Here is an 18,370-nt window from a genome sequence, read left to right as displayed (position 1 = left end):
CCCTGACTCAGGGAACTCATGAGATATTTGTCTGCTACAAAGTAGCTGGAACTGAAGTAGAAGGAAGCCAGTCCTCGGAACGACCAGTTTATGAAGCCTGGCTCGTCTCATCTGTTATTGTAAAGACTGTGTTCATTATTACCGAATATTAACAATGCAAGATTGCTCAGTAATTTCACTGACCCGGAAATGTTTATATTTGTCCCTCACTTACTGTTCCCATGCCCAAAGAAGCCATTTGAGAATCATGATGTCGGGGGATGAGAATTTCCTCTTTTTTATGAGGAAATCCACACTCAACTACACACTAGGAGAAAGGTGTGTTCTTCTCTGGTGTTAGCTAACTAACACAAGGGAACATCACAGTGAAGCCAATGCCATGTATAGTTTTCACACACATTAGCAGGTTGAGGTAAACACAGTTAACATACGTTAATTCTACAACTGGCTAGTCTTCACTAGGAGTTTACCTCATGTTAGTCTATACACCCTTCTTCTGAGGGCAGACGAGGCCTGATGGAGAAAATGTTGGACACCATGGGGGAGGGAGGATGAAATCTCTTAGGTTTCATAGGACCATGAGGGCTCCTCCTCAGCCGGGAAAGAAGAACAGCGGCGTCCAGAAACAATATCAGCTGCGTAAGACTCAAAAGGCTTTGGTGGGAGAGGGACAAAGAGATTTTCCGTGTGTTTTGAGGAACTTTTGAACACAATTAACATCCAATAAAACAAAAATATTGAGAAGAGGAACGTAGCCGGTGAGATGACAGCCAGACTTTCCAGTCTGGTGCTCTAGGATTAGCCAGGACAGAGATGCACTGCCCTGGAACCTGTACACATGATATCAGGATCAATAAACATTTCTAAGCAGTGATCTTTAGATCATTGATCAGATAGAAATGTAGTTTATCCCAAAGCCCCAGTACCACCCACTGGCAACACCAACTCCCCTTTGCAACCATAATGCTCAGCATCACCCAACTCCCACCTGTACCCAGAACTTCCAGCACCACCTACTGGCATCACCCACCTCACCTCGGAACCCAGGACCGCCAGCACCATCCATTGGCATTAGACCTTGCACCTGGCACCACTTGCCAGCATTACCCCCACACACACGCCTGCCCCAGCATCCAAGAACCTCACTAAAGCTCTGTTTCTGCTTGCACTGGGCAGGCACTGGTGAAAGAGACTGGCTTTATTTCTGCCCTTGGAGGGAAGAAGAGGAGGTGGGGCTGCAGTGCTGGGGAGTATGTGTCCACTGAAGCCTGTGATCGTAGTGTGCAATCCACTCCACGCCTCTAACAATTACAGAGTGTTTTACATTTTCAAAGCACTGCCCCAATATTAACTAAACCTCCCCAGTACCCCAGGAAGATGTATGAGTATCAGTACCCCAGCTGGCAAAGGGGGAACTGGGTCACAGAGATTAGGACCAACATGTTTAAATCTGGCTGTCTAAAGTCAGGCATTGTAAATCCATATTTAGACTCCTAAAGAAGTGTCCTGAATTTCAGGCATGCTGGGTGCTGCCACTGATTGCAAGGGGAGCTGTGGGTGCTCAGCACTTCGGAGCCAGCACACTCGTATTTAGGCGCCCATGTTTGAAAGTTTTGGCTTTCAACTCTCAAAGGCTGTTTCCCCATCTGTAAAATGGAGGCAAGGACTCTCTGCCCCCTTTGTAAAGCAGCAGGTGCGCCCTGGGTAAGGAGGAGGGCACGCTGGCTCAGCAACTGTGGAGCAGAATTTCCACAGTCATCACAGAACAGGCCAGAGGGAGAGAGTTGGGGTGGGGGATGAGCATGAGAGAATCTTAAAAATACAAGAAAAGGTCTGTCCCTTTGGCACTGTACTTGCATATTGCTTGTCTAATCCAGTTTATTTTATACAGAAATAACTTCATGGTAATACAAATGGGTAAGTACAATGAGTACAAAGGCCAGGGTTTGGAAAAGAGCTACAAGAATGAGTCAAGGTCTGGAAGACCGGCCTCTCAGTGAAAGACTCAGTCTGTTAATTGTCCAAGAGAAAGCTAAAAGGTGACCTGATTCTGATCTGTAAGGACCTCCAGAAGGTGAAGATTTCTGATCATAGAGGGCTCTTTGATCCAGCACACAAGGCAGAACAAGAGCCAACGGATGGAAGCTGAAACTGGATGAATTCAGACAAGAAATAAGGAGCACATTTGTAACGACAAGGGTAATTCATCATGGGAACAGCTTATTCAGGGACGTGGGGCATTCGCCATCACTTGTGGTCAGTCAGGCAGCACTGGGTATCTTTTGGAGAGGTACTCTCGAGCTCAACCAGAAGTTCTGGGCGTGATGCAGGAATCCCTGGTTGCGGTTGTCTGGCCTGTGCTACACAGGAGGTGAAAAAAGATCATCAAAATGGTCTTAAATGTATGAAGCAGTCACCAGCTGCCCCTTTGGACCCCCCCACACCATCAGCTTCCCCTATGTGCCAGCCCTGGAAAGAGCAGAGGATGAAAGGGGCTTCATTGTAGCCTCCCCCACTCACCCCCATTAGGCCACTGCCCCCAGGATTACTGACACCTCCCCTTTCTTTTGCAGGGTCATATTTTTCTCCTCTGCTCTTTGTTGCAATCATCCTGGGGCTGCAGTGGCCCCGGGGGGCAGCAGCTTTCCCCGCCATGCCCCTCTCCAGTCTGTTTGCCAATGCCGTGCTGAGGGCCCAGCACCTCCACCTGCTGGCTGCTGACACATACAAAGAGTTTGTAAGTATCACGGGGTCGGGCCCTTGGACTCCCATGTGATTTGAAAATGGGATCATCTTTCCCCACAAACATGTTCAGTTTGTGGAGTTCTCTCCAATCCTGGGCAGGGGTTCCAAACTCATTTATATCCCAATCTCCATATTCCCATACATCCCTCATGTCTTCCACCTTTCCCAGCAACCACCTTTAATCTTCTTCCTGCACCCGTCTCCTCCCTCTTCCTCACGTTTCCCTGCCCTCCCCGCCCCCACATTCTCCTTCTCACCCTCCACATTTCCTTGTCCCCTCATGGCATTACAGTTCAGTTTCCAAAGCCCAGAGTGGCTCAGCCACCTTCACTAAGGGGAACCTGGCATCAGCGCCCCTGCAAGCCATGGGAGATGACACATCTTTACAAGACTTACTGTGTGCAAGGAGTGTATAATTTACATATGGAGCTGGCAGACCTTCGGCTTTCCAAAATCATCTGGTTTTTGCTACCTTAGCTTGCAGAAATACAAATGGGATCATAGGCACCAACTTTCCCTGGCGCCGGTGGGTGCTCGCGCCCCCCCCCACCCGACTCCACCCTTTCCCCGGCCCTGCCCCACCCCCATTCCAATCCCTTCCCCAAAGTCCCCACCCCAACTCCGCCCCGTCCCTGCCCCTATTCGACCCCTTCCCCAAATCCCTGCCCCAGCCCTGCCTCTTCCCCAAGTGCACCGCGTTCCCCCTCCTCCCACCTCCCTCCCAGGCTTGCCACACGAATCAGCTATTTCGCAGCGCAAGCGCTGGAAGGGAGGGGGGAGAAGCAGGACGCGGCGGTACGCCCAGGGGAAGAGGCAGAAGCAGAGTGGAGGCGAGCTGGGGCGGGCCGGGGAGCTGCTGGTGGGTGCTAAGCACCCACCAATTTTTCCCCATGGATGCTCCTTTGTCCTTCCTTTGTCATGTCCTTCCTTTGAGAAGCTAAACTGAATATTGCATGTGTTATTTCATAGCACAGATCTAGTCAGAGGGTGATCTTTAGCCTTAGTAACTAGTTGGCCAACATGTTAGCTCATCAATGGAATTGCATGCCATTTCCCACCTGCCAGCCCTTCACAGCAGCTGTCACTTTTTGGTTCATTTTCCTATCTTGTTAACAGTACAGTTTGGTTCAGCCTGGGGAGAAGGGTCCCAGGCCCCTTCCCAGGGCACGAGCAAGAGCAGTTCTCAGTGTGTTTGGGATGTTTTCACAGGAACGGACCTATATTCCAGAGGAGCAGAGGCATTCCAACAAAATTTCCCAATCAGCATTTTGTTATTCAGAAACCATTCCTGCTCCCACAGGAAAAGATGATGCCCAGCAGAAATCAGTAAGTTGTCTTCTACTGGCAAATACATTCTGGCAGCAGAGCCGCTTCTGAAAAGAGGGTTTCCAACAGGACTCTGCATTGTCTGAGGTAGCTCCTTAGTGCCTGCACAGTAAAACTATAGCTAAGCTAAACTGGGCTGGCCCTGGACAGTACCTGAAGAGGAGACCTCTGAGGATCAAGTTCAGGCTACTGCATGAAGTGCCCCAACATGGTACTCAGGGGAGGTTGCTAACTTCCCAACGGGAGATAAAAGCAAAAGGCACTTAGCCACTTGTGCTCATTAACCATCCTGTGGCATTTTTCTGAGCAGGAGTTGTTCCAGGTGTCCTGGCCAAATTCTAGTTTGGAGAATTCCAGTCTGTCTCTTTAAACTCCCCTTGTAGAATCATCAGGATTCCTCACTTCCTATCCCAAGCAGTCATGTAGTGTAGCTCTTAGATAGATGCCACATTCCACCTCCTTTGGGGGTAAAGCAATTCTGGCATATGTAAGGTGTGTAAAATGTTCTGGGATGAAGGGTGCTTTATGAGAGACACTGCTCTTTGCATCGCCCTTTTCACCATGAGTGACCTTGAAGGGTACTGCATAGGGAGAGGACAGGCTTTGTTCTCAGCTATGGTATAAACTGTAACAACTCACACATCGGGAAGGCTTGGGCAGTATATTGTCCACACAGAAGAGAATTTCTGGGTGATGCTCCCCAGACCACGTATGGCTTTATCTCAGTTTAAGCAAATCAGTGCTCCAGAGTTCATTTCAGTCACATTCTGTTTCAGAGTGGAAAGCACATTCCTGTTGCTTAGAAGACACCTTTCCTGCAGAGCTCTGACCCCAATTTATTTTCATTTCAGGACATGGAGCTGCTTCGGTTTTCACTGATTCTCATTCAGTCCTGGTTAAACCCCGTGCAGTTCCTAAGCAGGGTGTTCACCAACAGCCTTGTGTTTGGCACCTCAGACAGAGTCTACGAAAAACTGAGAGACTTAGAAGAAGGTATCCAGGCTCTGATGAGGGTAAGCAGCAGCATGTGACATGATTACAGAATCATATGGCTCTCCCGGACTCCAGCAGACAGAGCTTTCTTGGGGGCTGGCTCAAGACTCGCCCAGGGACTAGAGACCATCCCAAACTTCCCCACTTCCCGCTCCAAATGCAAGGTGCATTTCTTTGACCTTCCTTCTCGAACATAAACATATGGCAACACGTACGTGTAGACAGAGCCGGCTTTAGGAAGTGCGGGGCCCGATTCGAACAGTTTTGACGGGGCCCCGGCAGGGATGACTGAAAAAAAAAAAAAAAAAAAAACACGTAAAAAAACATGTGGGGCTTGTACTCACCGGGCGGCACTCGTAGTCTTCGGCGGTTTGTCCTTCACTCGCTCCGGGTCTTTGGTGGCACTGAAGGACCTGCTCTGAAGTGCTGCCGAAGACCCTGTGCGAGTGAAGGACCCGCCGCTGAAGTGCCACCGAAGACCCGGAGCGCTGCTGGGTGAGTAAAAATTAAAAAGGAGCCTCTAGCCAGGGAAGGGATTCTCGGCCGCTTGCCCCCACCCCAGCGGCTCTGCCACTGGGCGCGGGGCCCTCTTAGGCGCGGGGCCCGATTCGGGGGAATTGGTGGAATTGGCCTAAAGCCGGCCCTGCGTGTAGACCAGTGTTTTCCCCAAGAAATAAAATTATAGAGGTGGTATTTGAATTTACAGGGGGGTTGGAAAACGACTAAATTGGCAACACGTTAACTAGTTGACCATTGGGGTAGGAGTATGAGGGAGGGGGGAGTGTACACTGTGTACAGATACAGAAATGAAAAAAATAAAAACAAAATGCTCCCCTTCACACTCTTGTCCCCTTGGGAGAGGATGAATGAACAAACACATGACAGATGCGAGTCACATTGCTTACTGCAGTATTGGAAGGCTTTCAGATACTATGGTGATGAGTGCGGTATAAAAACCAATAAAGAATAGAATAGTATAGAACAGACTAGAAAGTCCTTTCCAAGCCTATAATTAAACAATATTTTAATAGGATATATCTGTCTTGTAAGTGGCACTATAAGAAAGATTGCTATATCCCTTGACAAAATACTTTGTCAGTGTTAATGTAAATATGCCCTGTAATATTTCGCAAAAACAAACAGAAGTTGAGAAAATTATCAGTTGCAGAGAAAAAAAAAAGAAGAAGCAAATGTATGTGTCCCCAAGCAATCTTAACTCCACCGCAGCAATGGTAGGCGCCTAATTTTTTCAGTATTCTGCTGATATTCCTAACTATGTGTAACCTAAATAATCATTGGCATGAGCTTGCACCTGCTTGTTTCTTTGTCATTTCCATGCTCAAGTGGCCACATGTGAGATGCACTGATACAAGAAGAAAGTCTTTCTATAATACAATCCATGGAGAACACAGATAGTCTAAACTTCACACTGGGGGACCCGATTCTCCATGCCCTTACACGTGTGTTACACTCTGCTGAAGCTGATTGTTACAACAATATCAAAAAGCTGTAAGGAGTGCAGGCTTCTGTCCTGAAATGTGTGTGTTCCATCACTGGGAGTATGGAGTTTTATAAAAAGAGGGATCATCTGTCCCACCCCTTCCCTGGAGAATCAATGCTTCTCAGCCCAGCCGCTTCATAGTGGTTCTACTCTGAAAAGCGCCTTTTTAAAATGTGAAAGTGTTTATGGTCTCTCAGGGATTTCGAGTGTGCTCAGTTTATAAGTAAAAGGTGGGGATTTTTCCCACACTGCCAGCATTGCAAACTCAGCCTGGGCTCTGAAACCCAGATCTGTAAGAATATTTAGGTGCCTAAAGATGCAGACAGCAGCTGAGTGGGATTTTCAGAAGTGTCTTGGGAGTCCCAGGAGAGTTAGACACCTACATATCCAGCTGCATCTTTAGGCAACTAAAAATGTCTGGCCCTGAGAGTCAAGCTGCGTTCTTTCCTTCTCACACATCAACAGCACTCCACGTACACCAGTACTCAATTCCTGGGCAGAGTGATGCTGAGAAGCCAGTCAAATAATCAGGTTTCCATTTCAAGCAGTGCTTACCTGGCCAAAAAAGCTAAAAAAGCTCCAGCTGGTGCACAAATCTTTTCAGCCAGGAGCAGCAGGAGCCTGGTAACATCAGCTAAAGATTTCTCCACTGGGACTGCAAAGTGTTAAAGAGAAAAGAGGTTTATTTCACCAGCTCACCAAAGTGAGCACTTTGGCCAGCTGTGTTACTGAGACACCTAGGCAGTCTCCAGCCTGTTTCATACATGCATCCGCTCACCATTGTGTCTTGTCCGGGACCCTGTCTAGCTTTCTTCCTGAAGACTATAGTTTAATACGTCCACAACCGTACATGTATAATTGCTCTACTTGTGAAAATGTGTATGTGAAAGAATGTGCACAAGTGGAACATGAGCTCTGAACAGCAACATGGTACCCACCTCCTTTATGGCTAGATGGGAAACTATCTTCTGTTGTAACATGGGGGGCTGGATTGAGAACCATTGATTTTAAACATACTGTATGTGCTTGAAGTCTACAAGAAGAAAATGGAACAGGGGAGGGAAGCAGCAGGTAAGGGACCATCCCAAGGTCTACAGGAATCCCAAAGAGGAGCTTGCATCCTGCGCACCCTTTGGTAAAATTCATAGAGGGCGATCCACATCATCTACTCCCTTCTGCCCCTCCTTTCCACCCCACCTCTCCCCCTCCCTCCCAGCTGCCTGAGGGGGTGTGCTGGGTTTGACAGCAGCTCCTCTCCCCAGCACACTCCCTCTTGCAGGCCAGTGCTAACTCTCAAAAGCACCGATGCAAGTGTGCTAAGCCCACACCACACCACCTGCCTAAATGTGGTCTCCGGCTTTCCGTGCCTGTGAAAGCACCTTCTTCAGGAGTGCCGAGACTGGGAGGCACTGAGCTGTGCGGGCACCTTGGCATTTGTTTCCCTGGTCCCAGGCCTTTGGGCTCGGATATGCCAGCCCCAGAGCCGTTCCCTCCCGTCTAAGCTGCCCTGTCCCCACAGGAGCTGGAAGATGGAAGCCTGCGGGGATTTCAAGTCCTCAGACCCACTTATGACAAGTTTGACATCAATCTCCGGAACGAAGACGCCTTGTTAAAGAACTACGGCCTGTTGTCCTGCTTCAAGAAAGACCTGCACAAGGTGGAGACCTACCTGAAACTGATGAAGTGCCGGCGCTTCGGGGAGAGCAACTGCACCATTTGAGGGCAGGAGCACGGCTCTGTTACCCCAGTGCACGAGGTTAGCGTGCGCCGGCCTGGGTGACCCCCTTAGTGACGAGACCCCCCGAGGCTGAGGGGCCTGTGAGCAACCTAGTGTCCCGCTAGCTGCGTGTCTGGAGGGGCCGCAGAATGATGCCCCCCCCCCTTGTACCGAAACCCTTTGTGCCCGCAGAGAATAAACGAGCTCGAAGCGCAGCGCTGTCCGCAGCATCTCACTGCTTCCCCCGGCTCCTCACACAGCCGGACCCCGCTCCCAGCCCCGGGCTCGGGTCTCCCTGGGCGGACGGGCCCGGCAGCGCGGCTGGGTTCTCCGCCGTGGTGCCCACGGGGGCTGTTCGCCGCGGACCTCAGAGCGGCGCCCGGGCCCGGCCGGGGAAAGGGATGAGCCGGGCCTGGGGGCAAGGGGCGGCGCGAGGCGGCCAAGGCAGCAAGAGGCGAGGCCAGGCGGAGCAGGGGGCGGGGCGGGGCGGGTCCGGGCCGGGCGGTGGTTGGCTAGAGGCGGGTCCGGGACGGGCCGTGGTTGGCTGGAGACGAGGCGAAGCGGGGCCGGGCGGTGGTTGGCTGGAGGCGAGGCGAAGCGGGGCCGGGCCGGGCCGTGGTTGGCTGGAGGCGGAGCCGGGCCGGGCCGTGGTTGGCTGAAGGCTGTTGCTGGCGCCCCGCATGGCGCTGGCGGCCAGCCCCGAGGTGCTGGCGTTCCGGGTCCCTACGGAGAGCGGCAAGGCCCTGCTGGTCTGGGGGTTAGAGGAGGGGGCGGAGGTGAGACCCAGGGCGGCGGCGCTGGACCCAGGGGACTCCCGCCCCGCCCCGCCCCGCCCCGTGCACGGACTTGCCGTGGGACCCCCCCCCGGGTCACTGCTGGGATCGCTAATGCCCGCAGGAGGCGGGAGATCCAATCTCCGGGTTCAGGGTTTACGGCGGTGCCAACTTTCCACTGGCACAAACCCGGACACCCGCCCCTCCTCCGAGCCCCTCCCCCTCCCGCCGCTGCTCTCCCCCACCCTCACTCATTTTCACCGGGCTGGGGGTGCAGGAGGGGGCTCTGGGCTGAGGTGTGGGGTGGGGTTGGGGATGAGGGGTTTGGGTGTAGGAGGGGGCTCTGGGCTGAGGCATGGGGTTGAGGTGTGGGGGGGGCTAGTGTGGGGTGGGACTGGGGATGAGGGGTTGGGGTGCAGGAGGGGGCTCTGGGCTGGCACTGAGGGGTTTGGCGAGCAGGAGGGGGATCCGGATGGGCCAGGGGTGTGGGAGGAGGTAAAGGCTCTGGACTTGGGGGGTCGGTTCTGGGGTGGGTGCAGAAAAGGGTTCAGGGTGGAGGGGCTTTGGGCTTGGGCAGGAGGTTGGGTTATAGGGAGGAAGAAGGGCTCTGTCCGGGAGTGCGGGTTCTGGGGTGGGGCCAGCAATTGGGGGTTTAGGATGTGGGGGGGATCAGGGCATGGGTGGGGAGGGGTAAGGGCTTGGGGTGGGGCTAGGGATTAGGAGTTTAGGGTATAGGAAGATGCTCTGGGCTGGGACTGAGGGGTTTAGAGGATGGGAGAGGGATCGGGGCAGGGGGTTGGGGCTATGGGAGATGCTTATCTCAGGCAACTGCCAGAAGCAGTGGCATGTTCCCCCTCCAGCTCCTACGTGGAGGCGTGGCCAGGTGGCTCTGCGCGCTGCCCTGTCCTCAGGCGCCACCCCCACAGCTTCCATTGTCCATGGTTCCCGGCTAATGGGATCAGCGGAGCTTGGGCGTGGGCAGCGTGTGGAGCCCTTTGGCTGCCCCTACGCTTTGGAGTTGGAGGGGGCACATGTTGCTGCTTATGGGAGCCATGGCAGGCAGGGAGCCTACCTGAGCCCCACTGCACCGCCGACCAGACTTTTAACGGCCTGGTCAGCAGTGCTAACCGGAGCCACCAGGGTCCCTTTTTGACCAGGCATTCTGGTTGAAAACCAGACACCTGGCAACCCTGTTTGTACACCAGTCTCTCAATGTTATAGGTGACAATTTCCTCAATCAAAAAGTGTTGTTGTACATGATGCAAGAGAATACATTAGACCTCGTCATGCCAGTACCGGGTTTACAATGGCTCCGGTGGCACCAGGTCCACACTTGGAAGGGGCCCAACAAAGTGTTAATCCAGCCTGGGTCACAGCCCAGCAATGCGAAGAGTCAGCAACTTCCCAGGGCCAGCTGAAACACTCAGCCGCCTGGGGGAGCGCAGTGTGCAGGTGCAACAGAGACTGGGTGTTGCAGGGTGTGCTGGGAGTTGTAGTTTGCATGCTGCTGTGTTCCGCTGGGCCCCTGGGATCTGCACTGGCAGCTGCACTACTAGTCCCAGAATTCCCCATGCCATGCTATCAGCCACCCCAGCTGAAGTGCGCGGAGCGGACCAAAAAGAATCCCAAGCAAGGAAATGGTCTGGTGCAGGGCAAGGATTCCTGGCGCTAATCCCGCTGCGCCTTCCCTCCCTTTGGGGCACAGGATGGGAGCTCCTGTCTCCCCCATTCTCCTAGGGCAATGGGGAGCTGGGGGCAGCTGCGGTGCTGTGACTCCCAGGTGGTGTGCAGCCCCCCAGTGACCATGATGCCCAGAGGCACCTGGGTACTGTCTCGACCCTTCAACTTCAGGATGGGGGGTGGTCTGTGGGAGCAGCAGGGGTGGTGACGGCAGGGCTTGTCAGTGCTGGCTGCTGCACCCCCTGTCAGTGGGAATGCCCAGAAACTGTCCCCCTGCAATCCAGGGAGGGGGTGCAGTGTGGTTTGGGGGGAAAGGGGCAGTTGTGGGGGAAGTCCAGGTGCAATATAGAAGCCGGTGGTGACTCCATGTGGGGGGTGTAGGAGAAGCAGGGTGTTAAGGTGGGAGTTGGTGTGGTGGTGGTGGGGGGGGAGTCTGGGTTGGCTCAGTGCGGGGGGATAGTAGAAGGGAGGGAGGTGACAGCCCAGGGGTGAAAGTGGGGCGGGGGGGCAGGCAGTAGTAGGGAGATTGAGGAGAGCCCTTCTTTGGGGGTTAGTTGTGTGGGGTGGAGGGAGAGCCCAGGTGTGAAGGTTAGTGTAGGAGCTTGAGGCTGGATTGTGGTAGCCTTTGGAGTAAAGTGTGTGTCTCTCTCTCTGGCTCTTTCTCCCTGCAAAAGATGGGCACCAACAATTTTCCTCCCAACACTCTGCCCCAAAGTTTTGTAAACATTATTGTACCAAAGTAGAAAATACAACTTTAAAAAAATGTATTCATGAAACATAACTCTGGGTGGTGGTGAGGGGAGATGCAGGTGTGACACCACTGACTGCTACATCCAGAATTAATATGGCTCGTAAGTGTGCTAATTAAGCACTTATGTTCAGGGGCCCAAGCCGGCCCTGAGTGTTTAAACAAAAGGACAAAATTAACAACCCCCTTTCACACAAACCAAATTCAGTGGTATTGTGGGTACGTTGCTGTTAGCCCAGTTTGTTCTCTATGGGCTGAGTGGAGGTCTCAATCAAGTGTGGCTTCAAATATCTTACTTTGTTTTTGAATAAATGTTTCCAACCCCATCCTGGCAATACCACATTTACTATGGCATCAATGGTGCTGTCACGCCGGGCCCACACTTGGAAGGGGCCTATCACAACCACTGGGGGGCCCACAAATATGTTTGGTGCCGGGCCCACAAAAGGTTAATCCGGCCCTGGTCATGACACATAGGAATTAATCACAGAACTAAACATTAATAGTAACTTAGGTACAAGTGATCATGACTTGACTACATTTGTATTGTGCACATTGAATGAATGCCAGATGGGGGGCTTTAAATGGGCCAATTTCACAAAGCTGAAAACAGTTATGAGCCAGATTGTCTGGGAGGGAAGAATTTAATCAGAAAAATGTGAGTGATAATTGGGAAGTGAATTCTTTAAGAATGCTTTACTACCTGCCCTAAAAGCCACAATCAAGGAAGTAGGCCATAACTGGTTTAAAAAAAACAAGCTGGTTTAGAGGGGAAGTAAAGGCAGCTATAAAATATATAAATGGAAGAAAGGGGAAGTTGATAATAATGAATATGAATCACAAGCTAGGAGTTGTAGAAAATTAGTAGGGGAGCAAAGGGGACAGAACGAGAAATCTACGGCCAGCAGAGTTCAGGACACTGAGGAATTTTTAAAGTATATTAGGAACAAAATAATCTTAATAATGGTATTAGGCCATGACTAGATGGCAATGGTAGAATTCTCAATAGTAATAAGAAAAAGTTTTTAGGGAGGAAAAACAGATGATGGCATCATGTCATATGATAATACTCTTCCCATTCTACTAGTATCTCAGGAGGGTGTTAAACAGCAGCTGCTAATGTTAGCCATTTTTAAATAAGTCCATATAACTTGTTCCAAGAGTATGGTGTTATTTTTAAAGCTGGCTGATGACTTGATGGACATTTAATGTTGATTTTCAATAGTCTTGGGACACGGGGGAAGTTCCAGAAGACTGGAAGAAAGCTACTGTTGTGCTAATATTTGTAAAGGTTAAATGGAAAGACCTGGATAATTATAGGTTTGTCAATCTGAAACTGATCCTGGGCAAGATAATGGAGAGGCTGATATGGGATTTGATTAATAAAGAATTAATGGAGGGTAATAGGATTAATACCAATCAACATGGGTTTCTGGAAAATAGATACACCTCTACCCTGATATAACGCTGTCCTTGGGAGCCAAAAAATCTTACTGCATTACAGGTGAAACCGCATTATATCGAACTTGCTTTGATCCACCGGAGTGCGTAGCCCCGGCCCCCCCGGAGCGCTGCTTTACCGCATTATATCCGAATTCGTGTTATATCGGGTCGCGTTATATCAGGGTAGAAGTGTACTGTTATATTAACTTGATAACTCTCTTTTTTTTTAAATGAGATTACAAGTTTGGTTGAAGGTGTTTGACTTGGAGGTATAGTGCATTTTGATAATTTTATATCCTTCTGGTTTTTAACATAAAACACTTGTGACAGGATCCCCAGGGTGCAGCCTGGAACTGTGGAACTGCTGTGTACCCTTAATTCTCTCCAGCCTGGGCTGTCTTTCACAATGCCTTGCTAGTGACCAGCAGCAAACCCCTCCAGGCTCTGTGATCACTCAGCACAACAGCATGTGGCTCCCCATTCCCAGCTAGATTGCATGAATGTTCTCAGAGCCGCTCATGAATCACACAGAGAGAGGCTCCAGAGCCAAATCTCCCCAGCTTCCAGCACTGTACCTCAGGAATATACTTTCTTGCACTGCTCAAGATGAGCAAGGCAGATTTATTAATTGGTTCACCACTGCATCGATGGAAAGTGGATATACACTAGCCTTCGTACCCTGACCAGTTTTGCTACCCACTTCATACAAACTTACTGGTAGAGATAAACAGTTAAACAAATTTATTGACTACAAAAGAGAGATTTTAAGTGATACTAAGTGCTAGGCAAAAAGTCAGAGTTAGTTACCAAAATGAAATAAAATATCATGCAGTCTGAACTCTCTATCCCGGGCAACAACTAGACTAAGCAATTTTTCTCACCCCCCTGGATATTGCAGTCCTTAATATACAGGTTTGTTCCTTAAACCTGGGCCAATCTCCTCTATTGGAGTCTTGTCTGCTCCTCTCTGTCTTAGGGCACATCTTCACTAGCAACTTTAAAGCGCTGCTTTAAGCTCAGTTGCTTGCAGCGTAGATGGGGGCAGGAGAAGGACCCAGTATGTGTCCACTCCGTCTGTTTTATACCCTCAGGCCATGTTCTTGGAAAACACAAGTCCATGCATGTCTGGGGCATTGCTCAGGGCTTGTCTACACTGGCAATTTACAGCGCTGCAACTTCCTCGCTTGGGGTGTGAAAAAACACCCCCCTGAGCGCAGCAAGTTTCAGCGCTCTAAAGCGCCAGTGTAGACAAAAAGCACTGTGCTGGGAGAGTGCTGCGCCGCGACCACACGAGGCAGCACTTTAACGTTGCTAGTGAAGACGTGCCCTAAGACAGTGAGAAGAAGACAAGACTCCAACAGAGGAGATTGGCCCAGGTTTAAGGAACAAACCTGTGTATTAAGGACTGCAATATCTTTAGCATTGCCAGTGTAGACAAGCCCTCAGTCTCCAGGCAGTGTTGAGCAATTCCCCTTTTGTGGCCTCATGCAGATGAGTCATTGAATTGTTGCCCTTTGCTGGACAATGGTGGTTGTTGGGTTATTTGAAACCCTGCCCAGCTGTTGGTTATTTTCCTTGCTGTTGCCTCTGGGGAGATATCTGGCTGATTCCGCAACTTACAGCATGTTTTAGTGACAACCATACAACACAATTCTCATAACTTCATATGCATTAATGATATGCATATATGGATAGAGAAGTGACTTTCAGCAGATCATGACCTTTCCGCTAATACCTTACAAGGCATGTTTTATATGTAAGATAACGATTATATAAAAATGAGGAATATGGGGGTTACAGGATGCTCCCGCAAGGTATAGAATGTCACAACACTCCAAATAGATTAAAAACTGGCTAACTGATAAGTCTCAATGTAATTATAAATGGGGAATCATCATTGATCAGGTGTGTTTCTAGTGGGGTCCTGGAGGGAATGGTGCTTGGCTCTTAGCTATTTAACATTATTATCAATGACCTGGAAGAAACAAAATCATCCCTGATGAAAGTTTGCAGATGACACACAAGTTGGGGGAGAAGTAAATAATGACAAGAACAGGTCACTGATTCAGGGTGGTCTGGATCACTTGGTAAGCTGGGCACAATGTAAATGTATACCTATAGAAACAAAGCCTGTAGGCCATACTTACAGGATGCGGAACTCTATCCTGGGAAATAGTGACCGGGATACAGATTTAAAAATGGAGATCTCCTAGAACTGGAAGGGACCTTGATTTGGGAGCCGTGGTGGGTAATCAACTGAACACCAGCTCCCAGTGCTAATGTGATCCTTGGATGAATAAATGGGGATCTCAAGTAGGAGTAGAGAGGTTATTTCGCCTCTTTGTTTGGCACTGGTGAGACCGCTGCTGGAATACTGTGACCAGTTTAATCACTGGTAGAATACTGTGTCCATAATTCAAAAATGATGTTGATAAATTAGAAACGGTTCAGAGAAGAACCCCCAAAAAGGTTAAAGGGTTAGAAAAAATGCCTTTTAGTGGTAGACTCAAGGAGCTCAATTTATTTAGCTTAACCACAAGAAAGTTATGGGGTGACTTGATCACAGTCTATAATTACCTGTATGGGGAACAAATAGTTGATAATGGGCTCTTCAGTCTAGCATAGACAAGTATAACACAATCCAATGGCTGGAACTAGACAGATTCAGACTGGAGATAAGGTGTATGTTTTTAACAGGGAGGGTAATTAATCAGTGGAGCAATTTACCAAGGGTCATGGTGGATTCTCCATCTCTGGCAGTTTTTAAATCAAAGTTGGACGTTTTTCTAAAATTTCTGCTCTGGGAATTATTTTGGGATGGTTGTATGACCTGTGTTATGCAGGAGGTCAGGCTAGGTGATCACAATGGTCCTTTCTGGCCTGGGATCTATGAATCTAACAATTCGGGACTAGGATGAGGCCTTCATGGGGGGGCAGATTATCCTACATCTGGCCACTGTGAAGCTTCTTGAACCTTCCTTTGAAGCATCTCGTGCCGGCTACTGTTGGAGACAGGATACTGGACTAGATCAGTGTTTCTCAAATGCAGCCACCGTGGCCACCAGGGGCTTTTCTTGCGGCCACAGCCTCCTGGGTGATGATTGGCGTGGGTGGGGTGGGGAAGGGAAGCAGCAGCCCCTCCCTCGGGGCCTCCAGCAGAGGTTGAGCCTTGGCTGGGGAGACAAACACTAGAGCAAGCAGCCAGTGAGTTCCCCATCTTCCTGGGGGTGGTGGGGTCAGGCTCCAGCCACAGGGCTTTGGGCTCCATCTCCAGCCCCAGCTCCTGCCAACATAGCTACCGCTGTTCATTGGGGATGGTTTAATTATGCCAGCAGGAGAGCTTCTCCCACCGGCATAGAGCAGCTACACGGGAGACCTCACAGCGACGCAGCTGCAGCAGTACAACTCGGCCGCTGTAATGTCTGTAATGTAGATAAAGCCGTAGTCGCTTGCTGGGAGGCTGTGAAAAGTGATATTAACATACAAGTATCACTTTTCACAGCAGCAACTTACTAGCCAGCAAGTCTAAAAAAAAGTTGAGGGGGGAGCGAAAGAAAATAACAAAAAGGACAAGAACATGCAAAGCACCTTATTTGTGTTTCTAGTCTGTTTAGTTCTAGTAAAGAATAGAAACAACTGCACATCATTTTTATTATTGAGTCTGCAAGAAAATAAATTACAATGATTTGGCCATGTATCTGTGCCTATTTATTTAGAATTATAGAATCGTAGAATATTAGGGTTGGAAGAGACCTCAGGAGGTCACCTAGTTCAGGGGTCTCAAACACATGGCAGCCCGCAGAGTTATTTCCTGCGGCCCACCATAGGTGCCGACTCCACCAGCAACCAAGCTCCCCTCCTCCCCCACCCAGCGCGCTGTGTCTCCGCTCCTCCGCCTGCCTCCCAGCACTTAGGACATTCCAGGTGTGAGGGGGAGGAGCGGAGAGGCGGCAGGGAAGGGGTTGGAATGGGGCAGGGAGGGAGCGGAGTTGGGGCGGGGACTTTGGGGAAGGGGTTGGAATGGAGGCAGGGAAGGGGTAGGAAGAGACGGGGCAGGGGCGGGGCCTCATGGACTAGACGAGCAGTCAGAGGTATGAAGTTCAGCATGTATGATTCTTTGCTGTGAGTAGTTGGGAAGCAGGGCCGGCCGTAGGCACCAGCACTCCAAGCATGTGCTTGGGGCGGCATGCCAGCTCCTTTTTTTTTTCCTTGGGACACAAAAAGCCGGGAGCCGGCCCTGAGCGGAGGTGAGCTGCAGTGGTAGGGTACATGGGGAGGGCCGCAGGAAGTAACCGGGGGGGGGGGGCAGAGGAACTGCTCCCTCCCTCCCTCCCAGCTCACCTCCACTCCACTGCCACCTGCTCCCCCGAGCCCACCGCTGCTCCGCTTCTCCCCCATCCCTCCCAGGCTTGCCTGGGACGGGAGGGAGGGGTAGGAGGGGAAATGCGCCATGCCCAGGGGAGGAGGCGGGGCTGGGGATTTGGGGAAGGGGTTGGAATGGGGCGGAGTTGGGGTGGAGCCAGGAGGGGGCACGGGACATTTTTTTTGCTTGGGGCGGCAAAAAACTTGGAGCCGGCCCTGTTGGGAAGAATGTTAAAAGTGGCAACATATTTTGTATGAATAGTTACTTTAAAAAGTTCCTGCCATTACACTATGTTGATAGACTGTTAGTGTAGATCATCATCCTTACTGATCACATAAGGAATAGTTACAGGTGTTTATATTTTATTAAAACCCCTCTTCACATTACAGTTTTTAAAAAGTTAATACATCCACTTTTAATAGCATACTATATTCTTCATTTTTTCTATACTTTTGTATCATTGTATGAAAAAGTTTCAGCGATGCGGCCCTCGGACCACTAGTCCTTATGTGGCCCTCGTGGGGATTTGAGTTTGAGATCCCTGATCTAGTCCAACCCCCTGCTCAAAGCAGGACCAATCCCCAACTAAATCAACCCTGCCAGGGCTTTGTCAAGCCAGGCCTTAAAAACCTCTAAGGAAGGAGATTCCACCACCTCCCTAGGGAACCCATTCCAGTGCTTCACCACCCTCCTAGGGAAATAGTGTTTCCTAATATGCAACCTAGACCTCTCCCACTGCAACTTGAGACCATTGCTTCTTGTTTCTGTCATCTACCACCACTGAGAACAGCCGAGCTCCATCCTCTTTGGAACCCCCCTTCAGGTAGTTGAAGACTGCTATCAAATCCCCCCCCCCCATTCTTCTCTTCTGCAGACTAAATAACCCCAGTTCCCTCAGCCTCTCCTCGTAAGTCATGTGCCCCAGCCCCCTAATTATTTTCATTGCCCTCCTAAAGTTGTTTTTCCTAAAGTTAATTAAGTATTCTATGAAAAATTGTCAGAGCGGCGACCAGCAAGAGTTGGTGGCTGCACTCTGAAGCCACCAAAAATTTGTTGTGAGAACTCCTGCACTAGATGGATG

At 50.3% G+C, this 18,370-nt stretch overlaps 2 protein-coding genes across 7 annotated transcripts in view; both read left to right on the top strand.

Annotated features, from left to right (window-relative positions):
• The first annotated feature begins 578 nt into the window (after positions 1-578).
• Positions 579-8,382, top strand: GH1 (growth hormone 1). The gene is made up of 5 exons (XM_034756256.1): positions 579-639; positions 2,574-2,737; positions 3,955-4,071; positions 4,923-5,084; positions 8,085-8,382. Exons 1-5 carry the CDS (start codon positions 579-581, stop codon positions 8,283-8,285), a joined length of 705 nt encoding a protein of 234 aa, XP_034612147.1. The 3' UTR covers positions 8,286-8,382.
• Positions 8,383-8,918: 536 nt separating this feature from the next.
• Positions 8,919-18,370, top strand: part of RDM1 (RAD52 motif containing 1) — a 22,020-nt gene continuing 12,568 nt past the window's right edge. For all 6 annotated transcript variants that reach the window (XM_034756076.1, XM_034756080.1, XM_034756081.1 and 3 more), the window contains exon 1: positions 8,919-9,058. In XM_034756076.1, the coding sequence (XP_034611967.1) occupies positions 8,963-9,058 (96 nt within the window). In that variant the 5' untranslated portion in view covers positions 8,919-8,962. The remainder of the gene's footprint in view (positions 9,059-18,370) is intronic.

This window comes from Trachemys scripta, chromosome 23, assembly GCF_013100865.1.
Source record: "Trachemys scripta elegans isolate TJP31775 chromosome 23, CAS_Tse_1.0, whole genome shotgun sequence".
NCBI classification, from domain to species: Eukaryota; Metazoa; Chordata; order Testudines; family Emydidae; genus Trachemys; species Trachemys scripta.
This window is presented reverse-complemented; position numbering and strand designations above follow the sequence as displayed.

Bases quoted from the DNA above. Each gene is read 5' to 3' on its own strand.
- GH1 (XM_034756256.1), top strand. From the start codon at position 579: ATGAGGGCTCCTCCTCAGCCGGGAAAGAAGAACAGCGGCGTCCAGAAA. The intron at 2,738-3,954 runs GTAAGTATCACG...ATGTTTTCACAG, and splicing joins CTGACACATACAAAGAGTTT to GAACGGACCTATATTCCAGA. The intron at 4,072-4,922 runs GTAAGTTGTCTT...TTTTCATTTCAG, and splicing joins ATGATGCCCAGCAGAAATCA to GACATGGAGCTGCTTCGGTT.